This window comes from Wyeomyia smithii, chromosome 3, assembly GCF_029784165.1.
Source record: "Wyeomyia smithii strain HCP4-BCI-WySm-NY-G18 chromosome 3, ASM2978416v1, whole genome shotgun sequence".
Taxonomy (NCBI): Eukaryota; Metazoa; Arthropoda; class Insecta; order Diptera; family Culicidae; genus Wyeomyia; species Wyeomyia smithii.
In genome coordinates this window covers 171655749-171674283 of record NC_073696.1, presented here as the reverse complement: position 1 = coordinate 171674283, position 18535 = coordinate 171655749, and the positions used below count along the sequence as shown (strand labels likewise).

At 34.8% G+C, this 18535-nt stretch overlaps 1 protein-coding gene across 3 annotated transcripts in view; it reads left to right on the top strand.

Annotated features, from left to right (window-relative positions):
• The window catches only part of LOC129732977 (uncharacterized), an 84978-nt gene extending 68924 nt beyond the window's left edge, over positions 1–16054 (top strand). For 2 of the 3 annotated variants that reach the window (XM_055694476.1, XM_055694475.1), the window contains 2 exons: positions 9655–9829; positions 15368–16054. In XM_055694476.1, coding sequence (XP_055550451.1) covers positions 9681–9829; positions 15368–16028 — 810 coding nt within the window. In that variant the 5' untranslated portion in view covers positions 9655–9680 and the 3' untranslated portion in view covers positions 16029–16054. Of the gene's footprint in view, positions 1–5096; positions 6330–9654; positions 9830–15367 lie in introns of those variants that run through there. The other variant, XM_055694477.1, reaches the window with a different exon arrangement.
• The last annotated feature ends 2481 nt before the right edge of the window (positions 16055–18535 follow it).

Here is an 18535-nt window from a genome sequence, read left to right as displayed (position 1 = left end):
TTAATTACCAATAAATAAGAGAATACCAGTGAGTGAAGCGGGCAATGTATGTAGTTTGCGAGAATGCGAAAATGAACGGGAATAGAAGGTGTGACCTTAGACTTAGAAAAAATTTCCCTCGTCCAGACGGGTCTCCTACGAAAGGCAGAAAACCGAAAGGCAGAATCATGAAAGGCAGAATCACAAAAAGCAGAATTACGAAAGGCAGAATATTTTATAAGGCAGAATAACGAATGGCAGAATCGCAAAGAGCATGAATGGCAGAATCAAAAAATGGTCTATTTTCTGTTTAACAACACACACTCGCGGCCTTTGGCCGACTCTATTGTCCAAGTGTATGCTGTCCTTACTCGCTACCGCTCGTTCGGACTTAACTAAGGGAAAGAAAACCTGTTTGAATAATCCTAGAAAACCAATAGATCAGTTGTTTGTATGCGAGAGGCGGCCGGCTCGGACCGCGGAAACCACGGCGGCTTTGTGCCCCCTCGGTTCCTTGCCCTCGATTATGCGTCTTCGCCGCATGAATTGTTTTATGTTAATTATAACCAACAAGCCGTTGAGACTAGTGTAAGTTATACCTAACATCGAATAATTACTCTCCGCGATGCCGTGAGAGTCTTAAGGACCTGAGCCAAACCAGTTTGCGCGCTTCGGATCTAATAATTAAGCTTGATTTGCACCTCCCATCAAAACTGGTCATGGCTGTGTGACCAGTAATTATGTCTGGTTACCAAATAATATTAAAAAATTAATGTAGAGCAGCAGCTTTGATACCGTGACCAGGATTCGCACCAGTTTGCCATCACGCACTTGGCTATCGTGAGTCAGGTTCTGCTATCAGTGATTCTGCCTTTCGTGCCCTTCGAAATTCTGCCTTTTGAAATATTCTGCCTTGTGTGTACATAGTGATCATAGAGTTCTGCCTTTCATGATTCTGCCTTTCGTGCTTCTGCCTTTCGTGATTCTGCCTTTTGTGGCGAACCCGTCCAGACGGGACTCGAACCCGCAATCTCCGTTGTCTCCGGTAAGGTGTTTTAGCCAATTAAACTTCTGGGAAAGGTATAACTCACCCTAAACCAATGTCGAATCACCCTCTACTATTGTGTTCACGTATCTCAGCACGCCACGATAAACTGCACACACTGCCCTGTGGGAGTTTTATTTCTGTAACTGAGAGAGCGGTCTCTTCACGCACACTATGTTAACAACTTATTATATCTACAGCGACATACAGATTCGACTTTGGTTTAGGGTGAGTTATACCTTTCCCAGTAGTTTAATTGGCTAAAACACCATGCCGGAGACAACGGGGATTGCGGGTCCGAGTCCGTGTGGACGAGGGAAATTTTTTCTATGTCTAAAGTCACACCTTCTATTCTCGTTCATTTTCGCATTCTCGCAAACTACATACATTGCCCGCATTACTAAACTTAAAATGTAAGTCATAAGACAAAAATGAAATTAGTTCGTAAAGTAGAATACCAGTGGTTTCTATTTCACTGTGTACAGCAAAATATTGTTTTCTGGTTTTTACGATTTTTGTTTGTCCTTAGCAACCTATTTATCGGTCAAACCAGTCTGATTCAACTAATAAAGTTTTTGGTTAGGTAATTGAGACTAAGCTAAAGAGACATGAATTGGAGAAAGTAAAAAGCAATGTTTATTAAAGATTTATAGTCATTTAGCTGAAGCCCGTCGTATGCGGGCTTGGAAAATAGAGGGTTAATTTGCCAACATTGCTGTAACAACACGCGAATAATTTCACCTGCACATTCGTACTGCACACCGTGGGAAAATTCACCATTTCTATCGAAAATGGAATAGAAACATGACACCTCAAAGGTCGAATACAGGAAGCGCCTATTTATACAAGATATGTTATATAAAATGCAGAATCGAACTCAGCAATCAATTTTTGAGGTTGCTTTTCGTTTTGTGTTTGAAAACGGCTTATTCCCTTTTGCAAGCTTGCACAGATGCTGTTTCATTCGAACATACGCTGATCACCATCAAATCCTGACGAAACGCTTGAGCACAATAGTCTACCGAATTTAATCTATTTTGTAAATTAAACGAACGAGAACTTCGCCTGTTTCTCACAACTATGCTAGTAGTGGCATCAATTCTTTGTCTTGTTTAAAAATATGTTCCTTTTCTTGGAATTTTATGTCCAGCTGCTAGAGTATTACTTTCAATGCCAGGGCTGTAGTTTTCTGATATGAACAAACAATGTGACGGTCCGCCGAAGTTGCATGCATGTGACGGTTGCCGAAGTTGCAAGCAGTCATAAAACTAGGATTAAAAAAAAGTAAATTCCATTTCCACTATCATGGTTGATTATCGGACTGGAAAAATTGAAATGGTAACTTTGAGGAACGCCTATTGGTCAGTTCAGTCATAAATTAATTTCTTTTCCTCAGTGAATGACAAATCATTCAGCATGAGTAACAATTTTATTTTCTAAAAACAATAACATAACAACTAATATCAGTTAAAACAACTAATATCAGTTAAAACAACAGTGATTTGATTTTTTTCTGTATAGTAAACACAATTACAACCCTGCATAGCACAAAAAATAGATATATATACAATCACATTACCCGAAGCATACGACTGTAGTCGAAAAAGCAGAGAAATCGGCGCATTTATTCTTTCTTTTTGCTGTAAACCTCCTATTTCATTCTGCATTGAGTCGCATAAAAGCTACTCCTACAAGTTCCACAACCATCCATCTTTTGTGTGCCTGGCTGCATCAGACTAATTCAGCACCGAGTGGCGACAGAGGAAATGCGAATAACCGTAAAATGAAATGAAAACACGTTAGAAAAACTTAACCAGAAACTTAAATCATGAAACGTGCGAGAAAAAAGGACAGAAATGATTTTGGGAAAAAAAAAATTAGAAAAAGAAGACCTTCGTGCGATGAAGTGCATCTTTTCATTGTCAATTCGTTCAAACCCACGCACGCATCAGGACTGTCGAAGAATATTGTGCAAAGCAATTATTGCTGAAATATCCTGAGAAGAAAACCATGGGAATAGAAAACCCAAAAATCGAAGGATAGGTTTCTAAATTAATGTTACAGAAAAAATATGGTTTTGATTAGACACGGCACAGTTGGAATCCTGCGCGGAGTTTGAGCTTACAATGTGTGTGTGTATTAGAATCTGTCGGTTTACAATTTGCGACGTATACTTCTCTTGGAGAACACCAAGAAGAAAAAAAAGTACATGAGTTACAATAGTTTCCAGTTTTTTAAAAATATTTTTTCCTGTACTCATTGCGTTTACTATGTTGACTTTTGAAAAAAAAATAGCTTAAGAAGTTTACTCTGTTGATGTTGTATGAGCAATAAATATATATTTTTAATGATAAGACTTCAACACACCTAAAAATAAATACAGTCAGGTTTTTTGACAACGCGGTATTTAAGAGTTTTTTACACGGGTTAACGATTTTCTAATTAACGAGGTTTTGTACGCGTTACCGCGGTAATTCAAAAATCTACGTGGATTTCCGAATTAACGCAAATTGGGAGCCAAAAACGTTTAAATGTTTATTGAGTAAATCACTTAGTAAAAAAAAAAAAACCGTTCGCCTTCCGAAGGATCCGGAATGACTGGTCGTAGAGCGTTTCGGGTTTTTTTCTAAAGCCTTTTTGAGGGTTAATTTCACGCATTTTTTCAATAAACCGTTTTTTACGCGGATTGCAAAATTAAAGTGGTTTTTTACGCGAATTTTCGAATTAGCATGGTTCATTACGCGTGTTTCCGAATTACCGTGTTTTTTTACAAGGTATTTATCCCCCGCGTAAAAAAGTCTGACTGTATTCTGCTAACTTTAGAAGATAGCTGTAGTATACTCAATCTTTATTTAAAAAAAAAAAAAAAAAAAAAAACAAGCAAAGCAAAATGCATACGCACTCTAACATTTTATGCCGTGGTTGCTAGTCCTAACAATTTTACAAGCCTTCTTTATCAAGTTGTTCGACGCTTTATGAAATGCCACCTACAATGCGTTATTATGTCTCGTCTTTGAGTCAGCTTGATGGCGATTGTCAATTTCAATATAATCAAATTTGCTCAGAGATGATTTCCAATGAATTTTACCTTTGATTATTACCTGATATTAGCGCGCTCCGAAGCTCGTCATTACTAGGAACACCAACTTATAAAAAAAGATAAAATAAAACATGCTACCAGCAGATCGCGGTGTCCAGTTATTGCCCGATTCAGGAACCTTGTGGCCAAGCCTAATAGTATACAAAGAAGGAAACCCTATGCAGCGAATTATCAAGCTTTATACACGAGCCATTGTATAGCAGAGTAGCCCGAAGTAGAAAAGTGCTCTATATGAAACGACAGAGCTAACAGGGCGACAAAAATGTAACACGATATCGTTGATAATTCATTTTTGAAGCCGACTGAGCGAAAGCGATAAAATGGTTTTCAACCACCGTGCTAGTCACTGGAATAGGGATGCTAGGAAAATGACAACATATAGATGAAATGCATGAATAGAAAAACATATTAAAATAAAAAACGTTCATATTTAAAAACACTTATCATGTAAAATATTTGATAGCCGTATTCCCTACCTATGGTAATTTTTTGGTATAAGCCCAATATATTTTTTGATTTTTTTTTTTCATAAATTTCGAAGTATTATAGTTTCACCGATATATTACTAATGTACATCTCTATATCTGTTCGAAGATTGCGAGTTTTCAAACTCTCTACAAACCTGACGCTGCAGTGACGGTAAATCTTTTCGCTGCCGTCAGAACATCATAAAGCTTAGTAGGGTAGAAGAAGGTAATTTCGATCTACTGATATGTTCAATCTATTCTCTGTTTTTTGTTTGTTCACATGTACCTGTACAAATAAACTTAGAATCTGCTCGCTAACAGGTTCTAGGAGTTTTTTTTAAAGATAATATTTAATAACTGAATAAGTAAGTTTCACATGTCAATTTCACGATGTTATTTTAATATCTGCAACACTAAACTAGGCCGCAAATTTAGAATCATCAAGGGACATGGTATGGGAACCATGCTAATCAGATCAAAAGAATTTACTAACGTGAAACAAAATGTAGACAAATCAAGACTCAAGTTATAACACTGACTGCATATTTATAGACAAAAATGGCAATGGCACTTCACCAAAAACTAATACGATAATTATTAAATTGCACATATGAAAGCATTGCATATAAGTCGTTGTGCGAGGCCTTTGTTTTGATGCGCGGGGCTATATTGAACACTTCAGTTTTCTCATGTTTTTAGCAGAAGAACTTTTTAAACTGTGTATAAAACAATTTATTATGTATGTAGTAGTATGTAGTTAAAACAATTTACAATATTCAAGTACTTCATAAAAATGATTGACTCTTGCGTAACAAGCCGAGAACAGGTCTTTTGCCCTATATTTGTTTGAAGCACGATAACGTATCGAAGCTGATGTTTTTATAACAATGTTCTGCATATCTTTGAAAATAAGAAAGCAGGGCTGGAAATTCGCAGACTGAAACAGCTACAGTCAAAAAATAGAACCAGAAGCCCCATACATTTTTTGAATCTGTATTTAACTTTTGAGTGTCTATTTGCGCGTACTATGTCTACCAACGCTTGACTACACAAATTGGCCGACGGCCGAGTATTCGATGATACATATACCGTATGGATAAACTGCTAAGGAGCCATCCACATACCACGTGGACAGATTTTTAACGATTTTGAAGTTCCCCCCCTAAATTCTAAAAAATTTATATGGACCGTGGACACAGACCCCCCCCCTCCTTTCCAAACCTGTCCACGTTGTATGTGGATGGCCCCTAACTACTCCGGGATCTATTTAGTCGTACGGAGTTGTTGAATAAATTTTAAGCTCCAAAATTGATTGATTGACACAGTGGAAAATTTACTTTAACATCTTCGTTCCTCGATAGTACGATTTTTTTGTGTGAGGATTTTTTAATACGTTTTTTGTGAGGATTTTGTAGGTATGCTTGTTTCTCTAATGCATTATTGTAAACTATATATAGTTATGGATAAACTAATGCTCTATCCACGATATTCAAACGATCGTGGAATAGACGCCGACAATGCACATTCCATGCTCCGATCCATGAACATTATTGAACGACAGTAGCACCGGACGCACTGCCCTGACGCAGCACGTCACCCGACACAACACGTGGATGGCCGGTATTCCTGACACAACAAAACGAGCCACCATCGACACCATCGACGGCAACTCTGGAAAGTTTCAACGACGACGAACAGCAGGAACACCTGACGCAGCAGTATGCAGTACAGTGGACAGGTAGAATACAATTCAGGAGCACAGGTTTAGTCAGTCTAATTTTGAGTGTGAAAGAAGCAAGTTGTACAACGAACTTTAATAATAAATATTTTTTAACAACTCACTAATGTGAGCACATACTTATCTATATATCCATTAGCAGCATGGTAGTTCAGATTCGAAATATTTCTAATTCAAAACCGATTTTAAAAATATTGTATGAGCCTATTCATATAGCACTATATCAAATCTCGAAAAGTTCCCATTGAATTCTACTATCAACTTCAAAAATAAATATTGAACTTACTCGTACGCAGTTACGTATTCCGATTACGACACTGATGTATCCGTGCACATGAAAACTAGTTCAGTACATATGTTACATATATTTTCACTATTCCGTTAACCAAAAATTGCAGCAACATCAATTCGAGCATGAGCAATTATTGCATTCTTCTAGTTCGCTCAAGTTTTGATTTGAATTCGTTTAGGGGTAAACAGGATAAGACCGCCCTGCGGGGTAAGACCGCCCACCGTAGTTTTACTAACAAGTTATAAAATAATTGGAACATTTCTTTAACGTGTCTATTACAGTATAATTACATAACATTTTGCACGTTTTTCTGTTTTGATAGTGCGCGAACCAGGGGGGATTTACCGCTGTCAAATTTCATGTATGTGTGCGTCCATGAAGTTTGTTGGTCCATGACGTTTGATAAATTACCAATGTGACGATAATCCATCACCAATTTTCGTTAAAAACTTGTTGCTGTCCCAAAATTTCACTACGGAACGCATTATTAATAAAAGTTTTCCGCTATTTCTCGAGTTTTGTTAAAAGAAAACGTTCCATTTTACTTCGATCAAAACGACAAAAACTAAAACATACAGACGCCTTGTTGCCAAATGTGCTGGTCACGGTTTCACGATATTTGACAGATAGATTCCCCCTGGCGCGAACGGTCGCAGAAATAATCAAAAACAACCTTTCAGCTGGCAACCAGTCAATGCGCTTTTGTTTTGCGGCAACGGGACTTAAGGTTTTTCAGTCTAAAAATCAATTGTTTTGTTCGTGAATATACGTTTAATCGCTTGCCTGAATCTATCTTCTTTCGGAAATATCGAAGGCCGTGAGTAATCTTGTAATTTTGACTACTTTTTCGGTCAAATATGAAAATGTTCCACTGGGGGTAAAGTCGCCCACTATACAAGGGGTAAAACCGCCACGTATACAACTGCTTGTTGTTTTACTTCAAGACCCAAATGCCTCGACACTACAAAGGGAATATTTACAGGATCAGTAAAGCAACTTCAAGCCACATAAGACATCGATGTTAATCGACCATTTTCGATTTGGTTGAAGCTTTTCTAGTAATATATTTTAACAAGACTTATTTTTGAAAAAAGTAAACCTGTTTGAAAATGGTGTTAATGAACCAAAATAATTTTAGAGCCAGGACGGTTTCCGCAGAATTGAAAATAGTAGTTTTTTACTTCCGAAAAAGTACACACACACACACACACATATATATATATATATATATATATATATATATATATATATATATATATATATATATATATATATATATATATATATATATATATATATATATATATATATTTAATTCTATTTTTATATCTATTCTTTAAATTTTTTTAGAGTGTGTACTTTTTCGGAAGTAACAAAAAAAAAAAAAATATATATATATATATATATATATATATATATATATATATATATATATATATATATATATATATATATATATATTTTCCAATTTATTTGAAAAAAACATGTTTTTGCCCGTAAAATCTACGAAAGGTAAGCTAAAATTTTATGGTTGTTGGATCGTGGAGTTATAGAAATATATATAGCTCAAATTTTGTTAAGAAATTTTTTTTTTGGACGGTTTGTTTGGTGTATAGAGTCGTTGGTAATTTTGTTCTTAAAAAAAAAGAGCATAGAAAATTGAAAATATAAATAAAGTATTTTTCTATACATAATAAGTCTTCAAAAGAATCATACAGACAGATTTAATGAGTTTTAATTTTTAGCTTAAAGATAGGTATATTATGAATTAGTTATCTTGAAAACCCCCAATTCTGAAAAATCTATTTATTTTGAAAACCAAAAAAGTTGCCTAAACATTGATTTGAACTTGAACAATCAGAAACCAAAATAAGTTAAAACTTAGAAAAAAAATTTTTTTTTCAGATTTTTCACAGTGTATATTTTATTTAACCCTTAAATGCACAATGTTGTTTTGAAACAACAGTACTAAAAACGTTTTTAAATATACATATTTTAGTATTTTTTAGAAATTTAATTCATTAGAACAGCTCTCTAGACTCTAACGAAGAAAACTTAACAGCTGGAAGTACTGTATTTGATGTTTTGTTTTTATGTTTGCTGTTAAAATCTCGGAAACGAAAAAAAACATGGCGAGATTCCCGACTGGTGCTGACTGTCTTTGAAAATAAATTTCAAAATAAGGTTACTGGTTAGAGAAAACGTCTGAATTATCAGTAATTATACCAACAAAAGGTCAATTTTAAAGTTACTGTTAACAAAAGTAATTGTTTCGACTTTATTCTGCGATAAAGTCACAGTGTTGTTTAGAAACAACATGGCAATATTTGCACATTAATAAGTAAATCTTTCAAATTTTTTAAGCATATTGGTTAGTTTTAGAGCAGTTAACCTGTTAAACAAAGATTTTATGTTTTTAGATGATTTTTTAACGTCGTGCGCATTTAAGGGTAAGAAAGAAAAAAAAATACCATCTATAACTTTGTGAGAGACACTATACCGATAAAATCAACCGTTTCGGCCATGGAAATATTGTTTATCCTCAAAAAATGGTGGGCGATCTTACCCCGCTGGTGGGCGGGCTTACCCCGCATAAAAAGGATCTGCACATTTTCAATGAATTTTAAAAATTTAAAAAAAATCTGGAAAATAAACAAGAATATTTCAGTTCTTATTTTTTGAATGTGGGTATTAGAACCTAATAGAAGAACCTTTTAGCGAAGAAAAAATGAAATTGCAGCCGCAACTTTTTTTTCTATAAACAGAATTGCTTAAGGGGGCGGTCTTACCCCGCTTATCCCTACAAACATTATGCACTGTACAGAGCTTGTTGAATCAACATCGTACTTCGTGATCAGCCAGGAAGCATTTCGCTAAGTATATTCAACGTCTATTTCTTTTTGTACAAATAGCATGTTTTAATTTTAATATTAATGGCAATTCATATTAATCATAATTATATTCTTATAATGTATAATATCTTTCAAATGAATTTTTATACAATCGTTTAAATCTAGTCTGTCCTTATTTCAGATTTCATCCATATCTAAAAACGTGAAATGTTGTGTCGCAGGATGCGTTTAACCGAACGTCACATTCAAGAACCACGCGAGCCCATCGAAGGACCAATCATGCGACCGTGCACTGCTCGCAAATTGGAAGGCAACGACAAAGACTCTGCGATTTCCTCACTCGGACAGCATGGAAGGTAAGCACATTAAAATGCTTATAATCGGACAGATGCCCGAATATAATAATCTGGTTGTTTTTAATGGTAGATACGGTCTGTACATAAAAATTATCTCTTTATGTTTCAATTCAACACGTTGGACATCATCAGAGAGCGAAACTGCTGACAGTAAAATATGTTTTATGGCAATGAAATTCTTTGATTGACGATTCATGATGCTCATCCCAAGTGCAAAAAAAATGTGCAAAATAGTTGAAGAGGTTGTTTACATGACATGACCACAAGGTCAACGTAGAATTACGACAGTCTGGTTTATGTCAATATTTTTTTCTTTTGCAATAGGTTTGGAAATACACTCGATTGGGGTTAATCAATTTAATGGTGTGAAGCGGTACATTTTTTCGTATATTATTTTTGTTTAAAAAATGAACGAAATTAGTTGGAAAATGACTGAGTTTGAAACATTAGAAAGTGGGCTACTTTCGTGACGCTCCCGATTTTTTCGGTTTTACAATTTGTACCCCTATATATGTTGCCGTATGACGTAATTCTACGTCAAAAGCGCACTAATCGATGTGCTTATGTTGACTCTGTTGAAAAAATATAAAAAGAAATTGTATTAATTAATTCATAAATGCTTCATGATCGCGTGCGATAATGAAATTTCAAGCTCCCACAGTTTGTCCCAGTTTCGTAATACGGATGCACAAGAAATGATGAGCTGAATGACCCCTCAGGTTATAGCCTCTCCAACAAAATTCAAATCAAATCAAATCTGTCTAGCCGGACTGAGAGAGCTCTCATAGTGGCTGCAAAATAACATGTATCGTGTCGTGTTGCAGCTTGAAAGGAGACAATGTTCCCGTCCCCGTGTCGCATGGAAGCAGATTGATATTGCCGATGGTAGACATGAGTATAAAGGTCGAAATTCTGCTGTGATGTTAAACTATAGCCGTCTTCTTCAAGACGTTACATCCTTGTTAATGAAGTGTTGTGATTTTTCTAAAACGGACCCAGCACCGTGGGCAGAACGTGCCGAACTTTTCTGTTTGAAATCGGATGTGTTCCCTATATGTCGCCGGTTATGCACAGTATCAACGAATCGTAATAAACATCACACTTCTGTGCATTTGCAGCAGCATCAAACCACAGTTGCAGTTTAATAATAACCATTCATTTTGCTCTTCAAAAAACATGTAGTAGCCATGAAAAAGGCCGATTACTGCAATTGCAATTTTCATTCAATTATCGCATAAATGCTTCATGGTCAGATCGCGTGCGATATCCATTCTGACATAATTTTTTTTTTCGATCGGTAGAGAATGATATAACTGGAAAAAGAGATGTGACTTCTTTATTGCCAGTTATACCATACTCCAAAGTTCGAAAATTTTTATTACGTATGTCGCAATATTAATGTACGAAAAAAAATCTCATTTTATTCGGGTTTAGAGCTATTGTTTCAATAGCCTCGCCTTAATTTCAAGTTCCCACAGTTCGTCTCAGTTTCGCAATACGGATGTACAAAAATGATATCTTGTGGACATTCTGTCAGGCCGCACCGTAGAGCTCTCATAAAGGCAACAAAATAACATTGTATCGTGTCGTGCTGCGGCTTAAAGGCAGACAATGTTCCCGTTCCCGTGTCGAATTGAAGCAGGTTGCTGCGTGTTTGACATTGTCGATGGTAGACATGAGTATGAAGGTCGAAATTCCGCTGTGATGTCCAACTATAACCGTTTCGTTTTAAGACGCAATAGTTTTTTTTTCTTCACAAAGACGCAATAGTGTAAGTGCTGCATTTCTGGTATCTGCTGCCATCTAGCAGGAGAACAAGTATTAATTACAACCGACCCTTTTCAGGGCCACCAACGCGTTCTTGAGGCAATGTTGGTTTTTTCTTGGCTTGCAAATGCTGCAAATGCTCTGCAGTTTGCCGTCTGTTACACATGATGAAAAATCTTAACTACTTCAATCACATAATTGTAGAGCACCAAAAGGTGCTATTATATTTCACAACAGTAACAACACTGGCAACTTTTCGATTCGATGTAGACGTTAGTCAACGTCAAAAAAATCTATAAAAAAACCCCTAAATTCCGGAATCCGCGTGAGAAAAACGCGTGAAGTTCCGGAATCCGCGTAAAAAACCGCGTAAATTCCGGAATCCGCGTAAAAAAAACCGCGTGAATTCCAGAATCCGCATAAAAAAAAACCTGCATTAATTCTGCATTCCGAGTGAAGGGAAACCGAAATCCGCGCAAAAAAAATACCGCGTAAATTCCGGAATTCGCGTAAAAAGGGACATTAGTGTATATGTAAGTACGTTCATCATAATGATTTTATAATTTACCATTGATTAAAGCACACAAAGGTCCTATAAAGTTTTGGACGGATTTAGCAAGCTGCTACCACGATCGGGAGGCAGTTCAGTGGTACCATGACTGCAAGGTGAATTTCAACACAAAGAATAAAAACCCACCCAATTGCCCCCGATTTCGCCTAATCGAAAAACACTGGACAATAATCAAGAAGAAGACTAAAAGGCAATGCGGGATACTGCACGGATGGCGATCAATTGGAATAAACGAGTGGCTGAGGTAGACAAGGTGTGTGTAAAAAATGATGGCGTGAATTTCAGAAAAAGTTCGCGATTGACGGAATAATTTTCTAATGTTATTTTTTCTGAAAGTACAATTAAATATCATTTCCGAGATAGAGCTAATCCATTTTCTCAGCATTTTATATGAAACAAACCTTACTAGCTTTTCATTATATCAAATTTAAAAGATCTTGTGCAAATAGAGTCTAATTTTAGCGAGAGTTACTGTTATATTCTTGTGCAATTTTTTTTTATTCAAACGAGGGATGCGTTCCAAATTTGTATGGGATCGCGTAAAAAAAGACTCTTTTGAGAACGAGGAAAACCGTTTTAAAATGTTTGAACCTCGTTTGAATATGATAGAGGTCAATCTGGAGACCAAAATTCAACATTTTTAATTTTCAGTATTTACACCAAAATTGTGATTTTTTTTTGAAAACGGATATATGATAACCATATATCCCGCGTGAAAAAAACCTGTAAAAAAAGACCTTACTGTATGAATTTCCCAACAAAAAAAAAAGTAATTGAGTTTTAGATAATGTTATCATCAGTGATAGTTTCTTAGTTTTTCCCTAATATACTTTTTCTGATAATGATAAATAGACATCAACAAAGACTTCAGGGAACGGATTCAACTGCTATCAAACCTGTCAGTAAAACTAGCGTTCCATCCGGTTATGACATGTTTTTAAACTTGGATTCTTACGAAATGGATGACTGCGGCCCTCAGTCGGATAAAACTGAAAATATGACGGAAGATTCACCACAAATACCGGCTGGTTATAGATCACTTTGTTATCGCACACCAAGTCCCAGTACAAGACAAATAATCCGAGTGAATGTTACCATGAACAAAGAGAAAAATAATGCAGATGGCTGTCGTTTCAATCATTAAGTAAAAAAATCAAGCTAGTTAACTTATCTAATTGTGACAATATTATGCATCCGAAACAATCAGTATTCCTCATGGATATATTCATTGATCTTCTGTTAGTAATTGAATAAGCTCTTTTTTTCGGTCATAGTGCATAGTTTTTATGATTAGGCCAAAGGTTCGTAAAAACAATGCAAGCACAAAAGCACACAAAATTTTCAATCTAGACAGGTTACATGGTTGGTTAAAATACTTACAAAATGTGGTCTATTAGCTACTTTTGAAAAATTTGCAATTCCAAATAAAGCAATTCCAAATAAAATATGTCCAAATTTTGATACATTCTTCAACTGTCATTTTTTATTTGGATGAAACTTTGCACACATTCTTATGGGCTAAAATGTCACTTTGTGCTGTTGTTTTTTTTTTTATCGCGACTGTATGAATTTCCCAACAAAAAAAAAAGTAATTGAGTTTTAGATAATGTTATCATCAGTGATAGTTTCTTAGTTTTTCCCTAATATACTTTTTCTAGTCTAACAGGTGGAAAAGTTATTCCTTTATATACAGTAACGTCTTTTTTTACACGTTTTTTACGACGAACGCGATTTTTTAAACTTTTTTCGCACGGTTTTTTATCCTTGCGTAAGCAGTTACAGTAAGTAACAGTAAGGCTTACAGACATTAAGGTGTATTTTGCACACATTTTTTTCCGACGTTATTTTCGAGTGTTTGTTTTAACGACGTTAATTTCATTTTTTTTCACGGTTTTTTTCCGCGGTCCGTATCTCTCGTGTAAAAAAATACTCTGCTGTACTTATTCTTGTAACCAAACCAGATTATGTGAGCTACTCAAAAGCAACAGCATTACAACCTTAAAATCAATAAAACTGCTTTGTATCCTATTTTAGCTATTAGAAGAATAAATTTTATTTTTAAAGTTTGTTTAGTCTCCATTGTCTGGAAAACTAACATTTATAATTTTTAAATACAGTCACATTTTTCTACGCGTGGGATACGTACCTCAAGAAAAGAAATCGCGTAAGAATAAATCGTGTTAATTCGAAAATCTGCATAAAAAACCTCCTAAAAAATCAGGAAAAAATACGCTTTAAAGACCTGATTGTTCGAAAATTTGCGAGAAATTTCAAATGTCTTTCTATTCCATTCATATTAGTAGTATGAAAAAGAAAAAAGAGAAAAATAGAATAAACAATTTTATGAAAATAGACTAAACATATGTTAAAAGTCTACATTTCTGTTTGAATATTTATTTTTCAAAATACATTGGTGAGTCAAATTTCAGATCATGGTTATAACAAATGCAATATGTTCAGAATGATCCGATCTCACGATTAACGAAGATATCTCACTCTATTTTGTGACTAGCTAATATCTGTCTGGATCTAGTTTCATTTGCTCTTACATATATCATATCTGCATAATATATGGAATCACTGCTTAGATGCAAAAAAACAAGATGAGGCGGCTTCGTTTGATTGCTAATATTTAATAGCCAATATAGCGCATTCACATAATTAAAAATATATGTAAATAAGTTTTGACGCGATTGTGTATGTATTCATGCCGCTTCTTTTCCGAGAACATCGAAACAGCCACCAGGGTCAATTAATGAGAAGACATTAAATGAAGTGTGCTGCTTATTGGACGCGGCAGCCACAGAACTGAGTATCAGAAAATGAACAGCGATTTCAGTGAACATCACCCAAGCTCGCTGCTCAGAAGAAAAATAAAGAAATAACTGCAAAAAATCCATCCCAGAGGCATAGTATATCGTATTTGATGTAGGTTAGCGCGAAGACTTGCAGACATTATGAGTCACTTCTAGACCGGTATTTGCGAGAATCGACGCGATATTCGCAAAGAAGAAGGCAAACTCTGTTACGACCAAATTATTTTTAATCTACGAGGCGCTAGCGGTTTGTGTTGATTCACAAAACAGCATGAAACAACTTTCACACGCCATATGAAACCCTGAAAGGCTACCTCTGATAAATTTTAACTCACCGCTCTTGTGTTATAATTTATTATTTTTTATGTCTCTCTTTCTTTCCAGAAAATCGTATGAGAAACCTAAAACACCGCTGATGATTGTCAATCTAAATATTCCCCCGGGCATCAAAACTCTAGCGCCAAAGAGCCTAAAAAGCTCAAGAAAACTGCCCCCATTTTGTGTACAACATCAGCAACCCACGAAAGGCTGCAACCTTAATCAGACTGTCGTTGAAAGCCAAGCGTGTACAACTTCGACAGTACCTCAAATCTTTATTCAAGGGTTTGAAATTCACGATAAGAAAAATGGTCCGATTCAACAACGAGAACTTCTGCAATGCGAAATTCGACCAATAACTGAAAACGAGGAAGACAGTTTCGCTAACATTTTGCTGGATAGTATTTCGAATATATCTTTAGAAATGATAAATAGACATCAACAAAGACTTCAGGGAACGGATTCAACTGCTATCAAACCTGTCAGTAAAACTAGCGTTCCATCCGGTTATGACATGTTTTTAAACTTGGATTCTTACGAAATGGATGACTGCGGCCCTCAGTCGGATAAAACTGAAAATATGACGGAAGATTCACCACAAATACCGGCTGGTTATAGATCACTTTGTTATCGCACACCAAGTCCCAGTACAAGACAAATAATCCGAGTGAATGTTACCATGAACAAAGAGAAAAATAATGCAGATGGCTGTCGTTTCAATCATTAAGTAAAAAAATCAAGCTAGTTAACTTATCTAATTGTGACAATATTATGCATCCGAAACAATCAGTATTCCTCATGGATATATTCATTGATCTTCTGTTAGTAATTGAATAAGCTCTTTTTTTCGGTCATAGTGCATAGTTTTTATGATTAGGCCAAAGGTTCGTAAAAACAATGCAAGCACAAAAGCACACAAAATTTTCAATCTAGACAGGTTACATGGTTGGTTAAAATACTTACAAAATGTGGTCTATTAGCTACTTTTGAAAAATTTGCAATTCCAAATAAAGCAATTCCAAATAAAATATGTCCAAATTTTGATACATTCTTCAACTGTCATTTTTTATTTGGATGAAACTTTGCACACATTCTTATGGGCTGAAATGTCACTTTGTGCTGTTGTTTTTTTTTTTCATCGCGACTAATTTGTGCAGAGGGGTAATGTAAAAAAGGTATTTTTGATTACATTTGTAGAGCAAGAACGGTTTGTTTGATCTTTTTTTTAAATTTTAGTTTATTGTTTAAAACTACAAGATATTAGCTAAACATTAATAATTGTCTGAAAAAAATCATTTGAAAAACCAAAAATGATTCAAAAGTTAATAAAATTGTTAATCAGGCTTCCACGACTTTTTTTCAAAATAAGTTTTTTAGATAGGCAATTTTGTTACCTGAAAGTCTTCCGAACAAACCCGTAAGAAAAATAAAAAAAAAATATTGACAAAATAAATTTTGAGTTTCTGCATCGAATAACAGTTCTTTTTTTTTTTCAAGAACAAAAAGTGGGATTAGAAAACAGCTCTTAAACGATGATGCATGGAGCCGCCTGAAAAGTTTGTGTTAGAAAAACCTTTTTTTCCTCAAGTGTGCCAACTTTTGAACACTTTTACGTTAATGGAAAAAAATCACAGTGTAGGATCTCAATAATCCTTTTTTTTATAATTGTAAATAAAAATTTTGACGTTTCCTAAAAACCTTGACAACTTTTCTCTAACTCTTGTCATTACCGAAAAGGGCTCAGAGGCAAAAACGTGAAACCGCGTCAAACATGAAAAAGTTTTTGTAAAAGGAATTTTTCTGCCCACTTTGGTTTGTTTAGGAGAGTTTTAGGCACCTAAATCTATCTAAAAAACTTATTTTGAAAAAAATCCGAGATGAATAATTATTTGAAAACATTCGTTTTTTTTTTTTAACCAATCAGTTTCAGTGTAGAATCTCAAGTTCATTTTTTTAATTATTTTTAAATGAGGGCTCAGACAATTCCCTAGAAGTCATCCTTTGATAACTTTTCTCTACCTCTTTTTATCATGCAAATTCAGTATTTACTGCTCGATTTTGTCTGCCACCGATTTTATCATTATATAACATTTCAACAAAAAAATAGCAGGTTGAATTGATTTTCTATTTAGATTCAATGATTTAGTACTTTTGCACAACTTTTTTTAGAATAACATCATTCTGAATATAGTTTACAAAAAAAACTTAATTATTGCACAGTGTTTCATTTTGCCGTTTTCGTGCGAATAATTAAAAAGTGATTCAAATGTTAATTATAGCCATAGCTTATATTCGAAAAAGTTTCTAGGTATTCCGAAACGCATCTATTGATATAAAAAACTGGATGATCAATCTACCTAAAAGTTTGATACAAAATTTACTTTTTTATCTGATTTAGATAGACGCGTAGTGTTTCCAGCAAAATTTTAAAACATCTCAAAGCAAGAAACTTTACTGAAGGTATAGTATATTTTACCGAAGGTAAAATCTTTTACGAATTACGAGCCACATAAAGTTTTCTTTGAATGGCGCTTAAATCCCAATGTTCTGTTTTTTCTGAACTTTCAAACCTTCTACAAAGTTATCAGCCATCGAAAACTTCTTCTTAATAAAAATTAGTAGTTTTATCTAATAAAACAAAAAAAAAATGTTGACATATTTCGACATTTTTGGGGGTACTTGCACCTTGACCATCTGCAAATCTCGCAAGGATCATTTAGGATCATTAGATTTTAGTATACACAAATTTCAACCATAGATTTTAATCAAACTCCCTTCCTTCTTAATAGTTCACGTTTTTCGTCTGTGATTATAAAACGGGCTATCAATATTCTTCGTTGTTGGTTTTTGGTAATTTTGGTGATTTGTTTGATCATCTGATTCTTACAAGTGATGCAGTCTGTATGAAAATTTTAAATATTGCTCAGTTAAGTGCAAATTTGAGGCACAAATTCGCATTTTTTATAAATGAATGTGACTAGTAGGTTATTACTGAAACTGTATCGGAATCTCTTTGGGTTAGTTATATTAGAAATATGTGATTGTTTGCGTACCTTTTTTTTTGTCACTGCGACTAATTTTTTGATATTTTGTGACATATTCCCCCTTTTTAATCTTGCTAAGTCAGCATAACGAATCACTATAGGATGTGGTCGTTGCAATCTGACCAATAGCATTAGTCCAGTCCGGTATTACACTTCGCATGAAGCGCACAACCGATCTGGGATTTGTTCT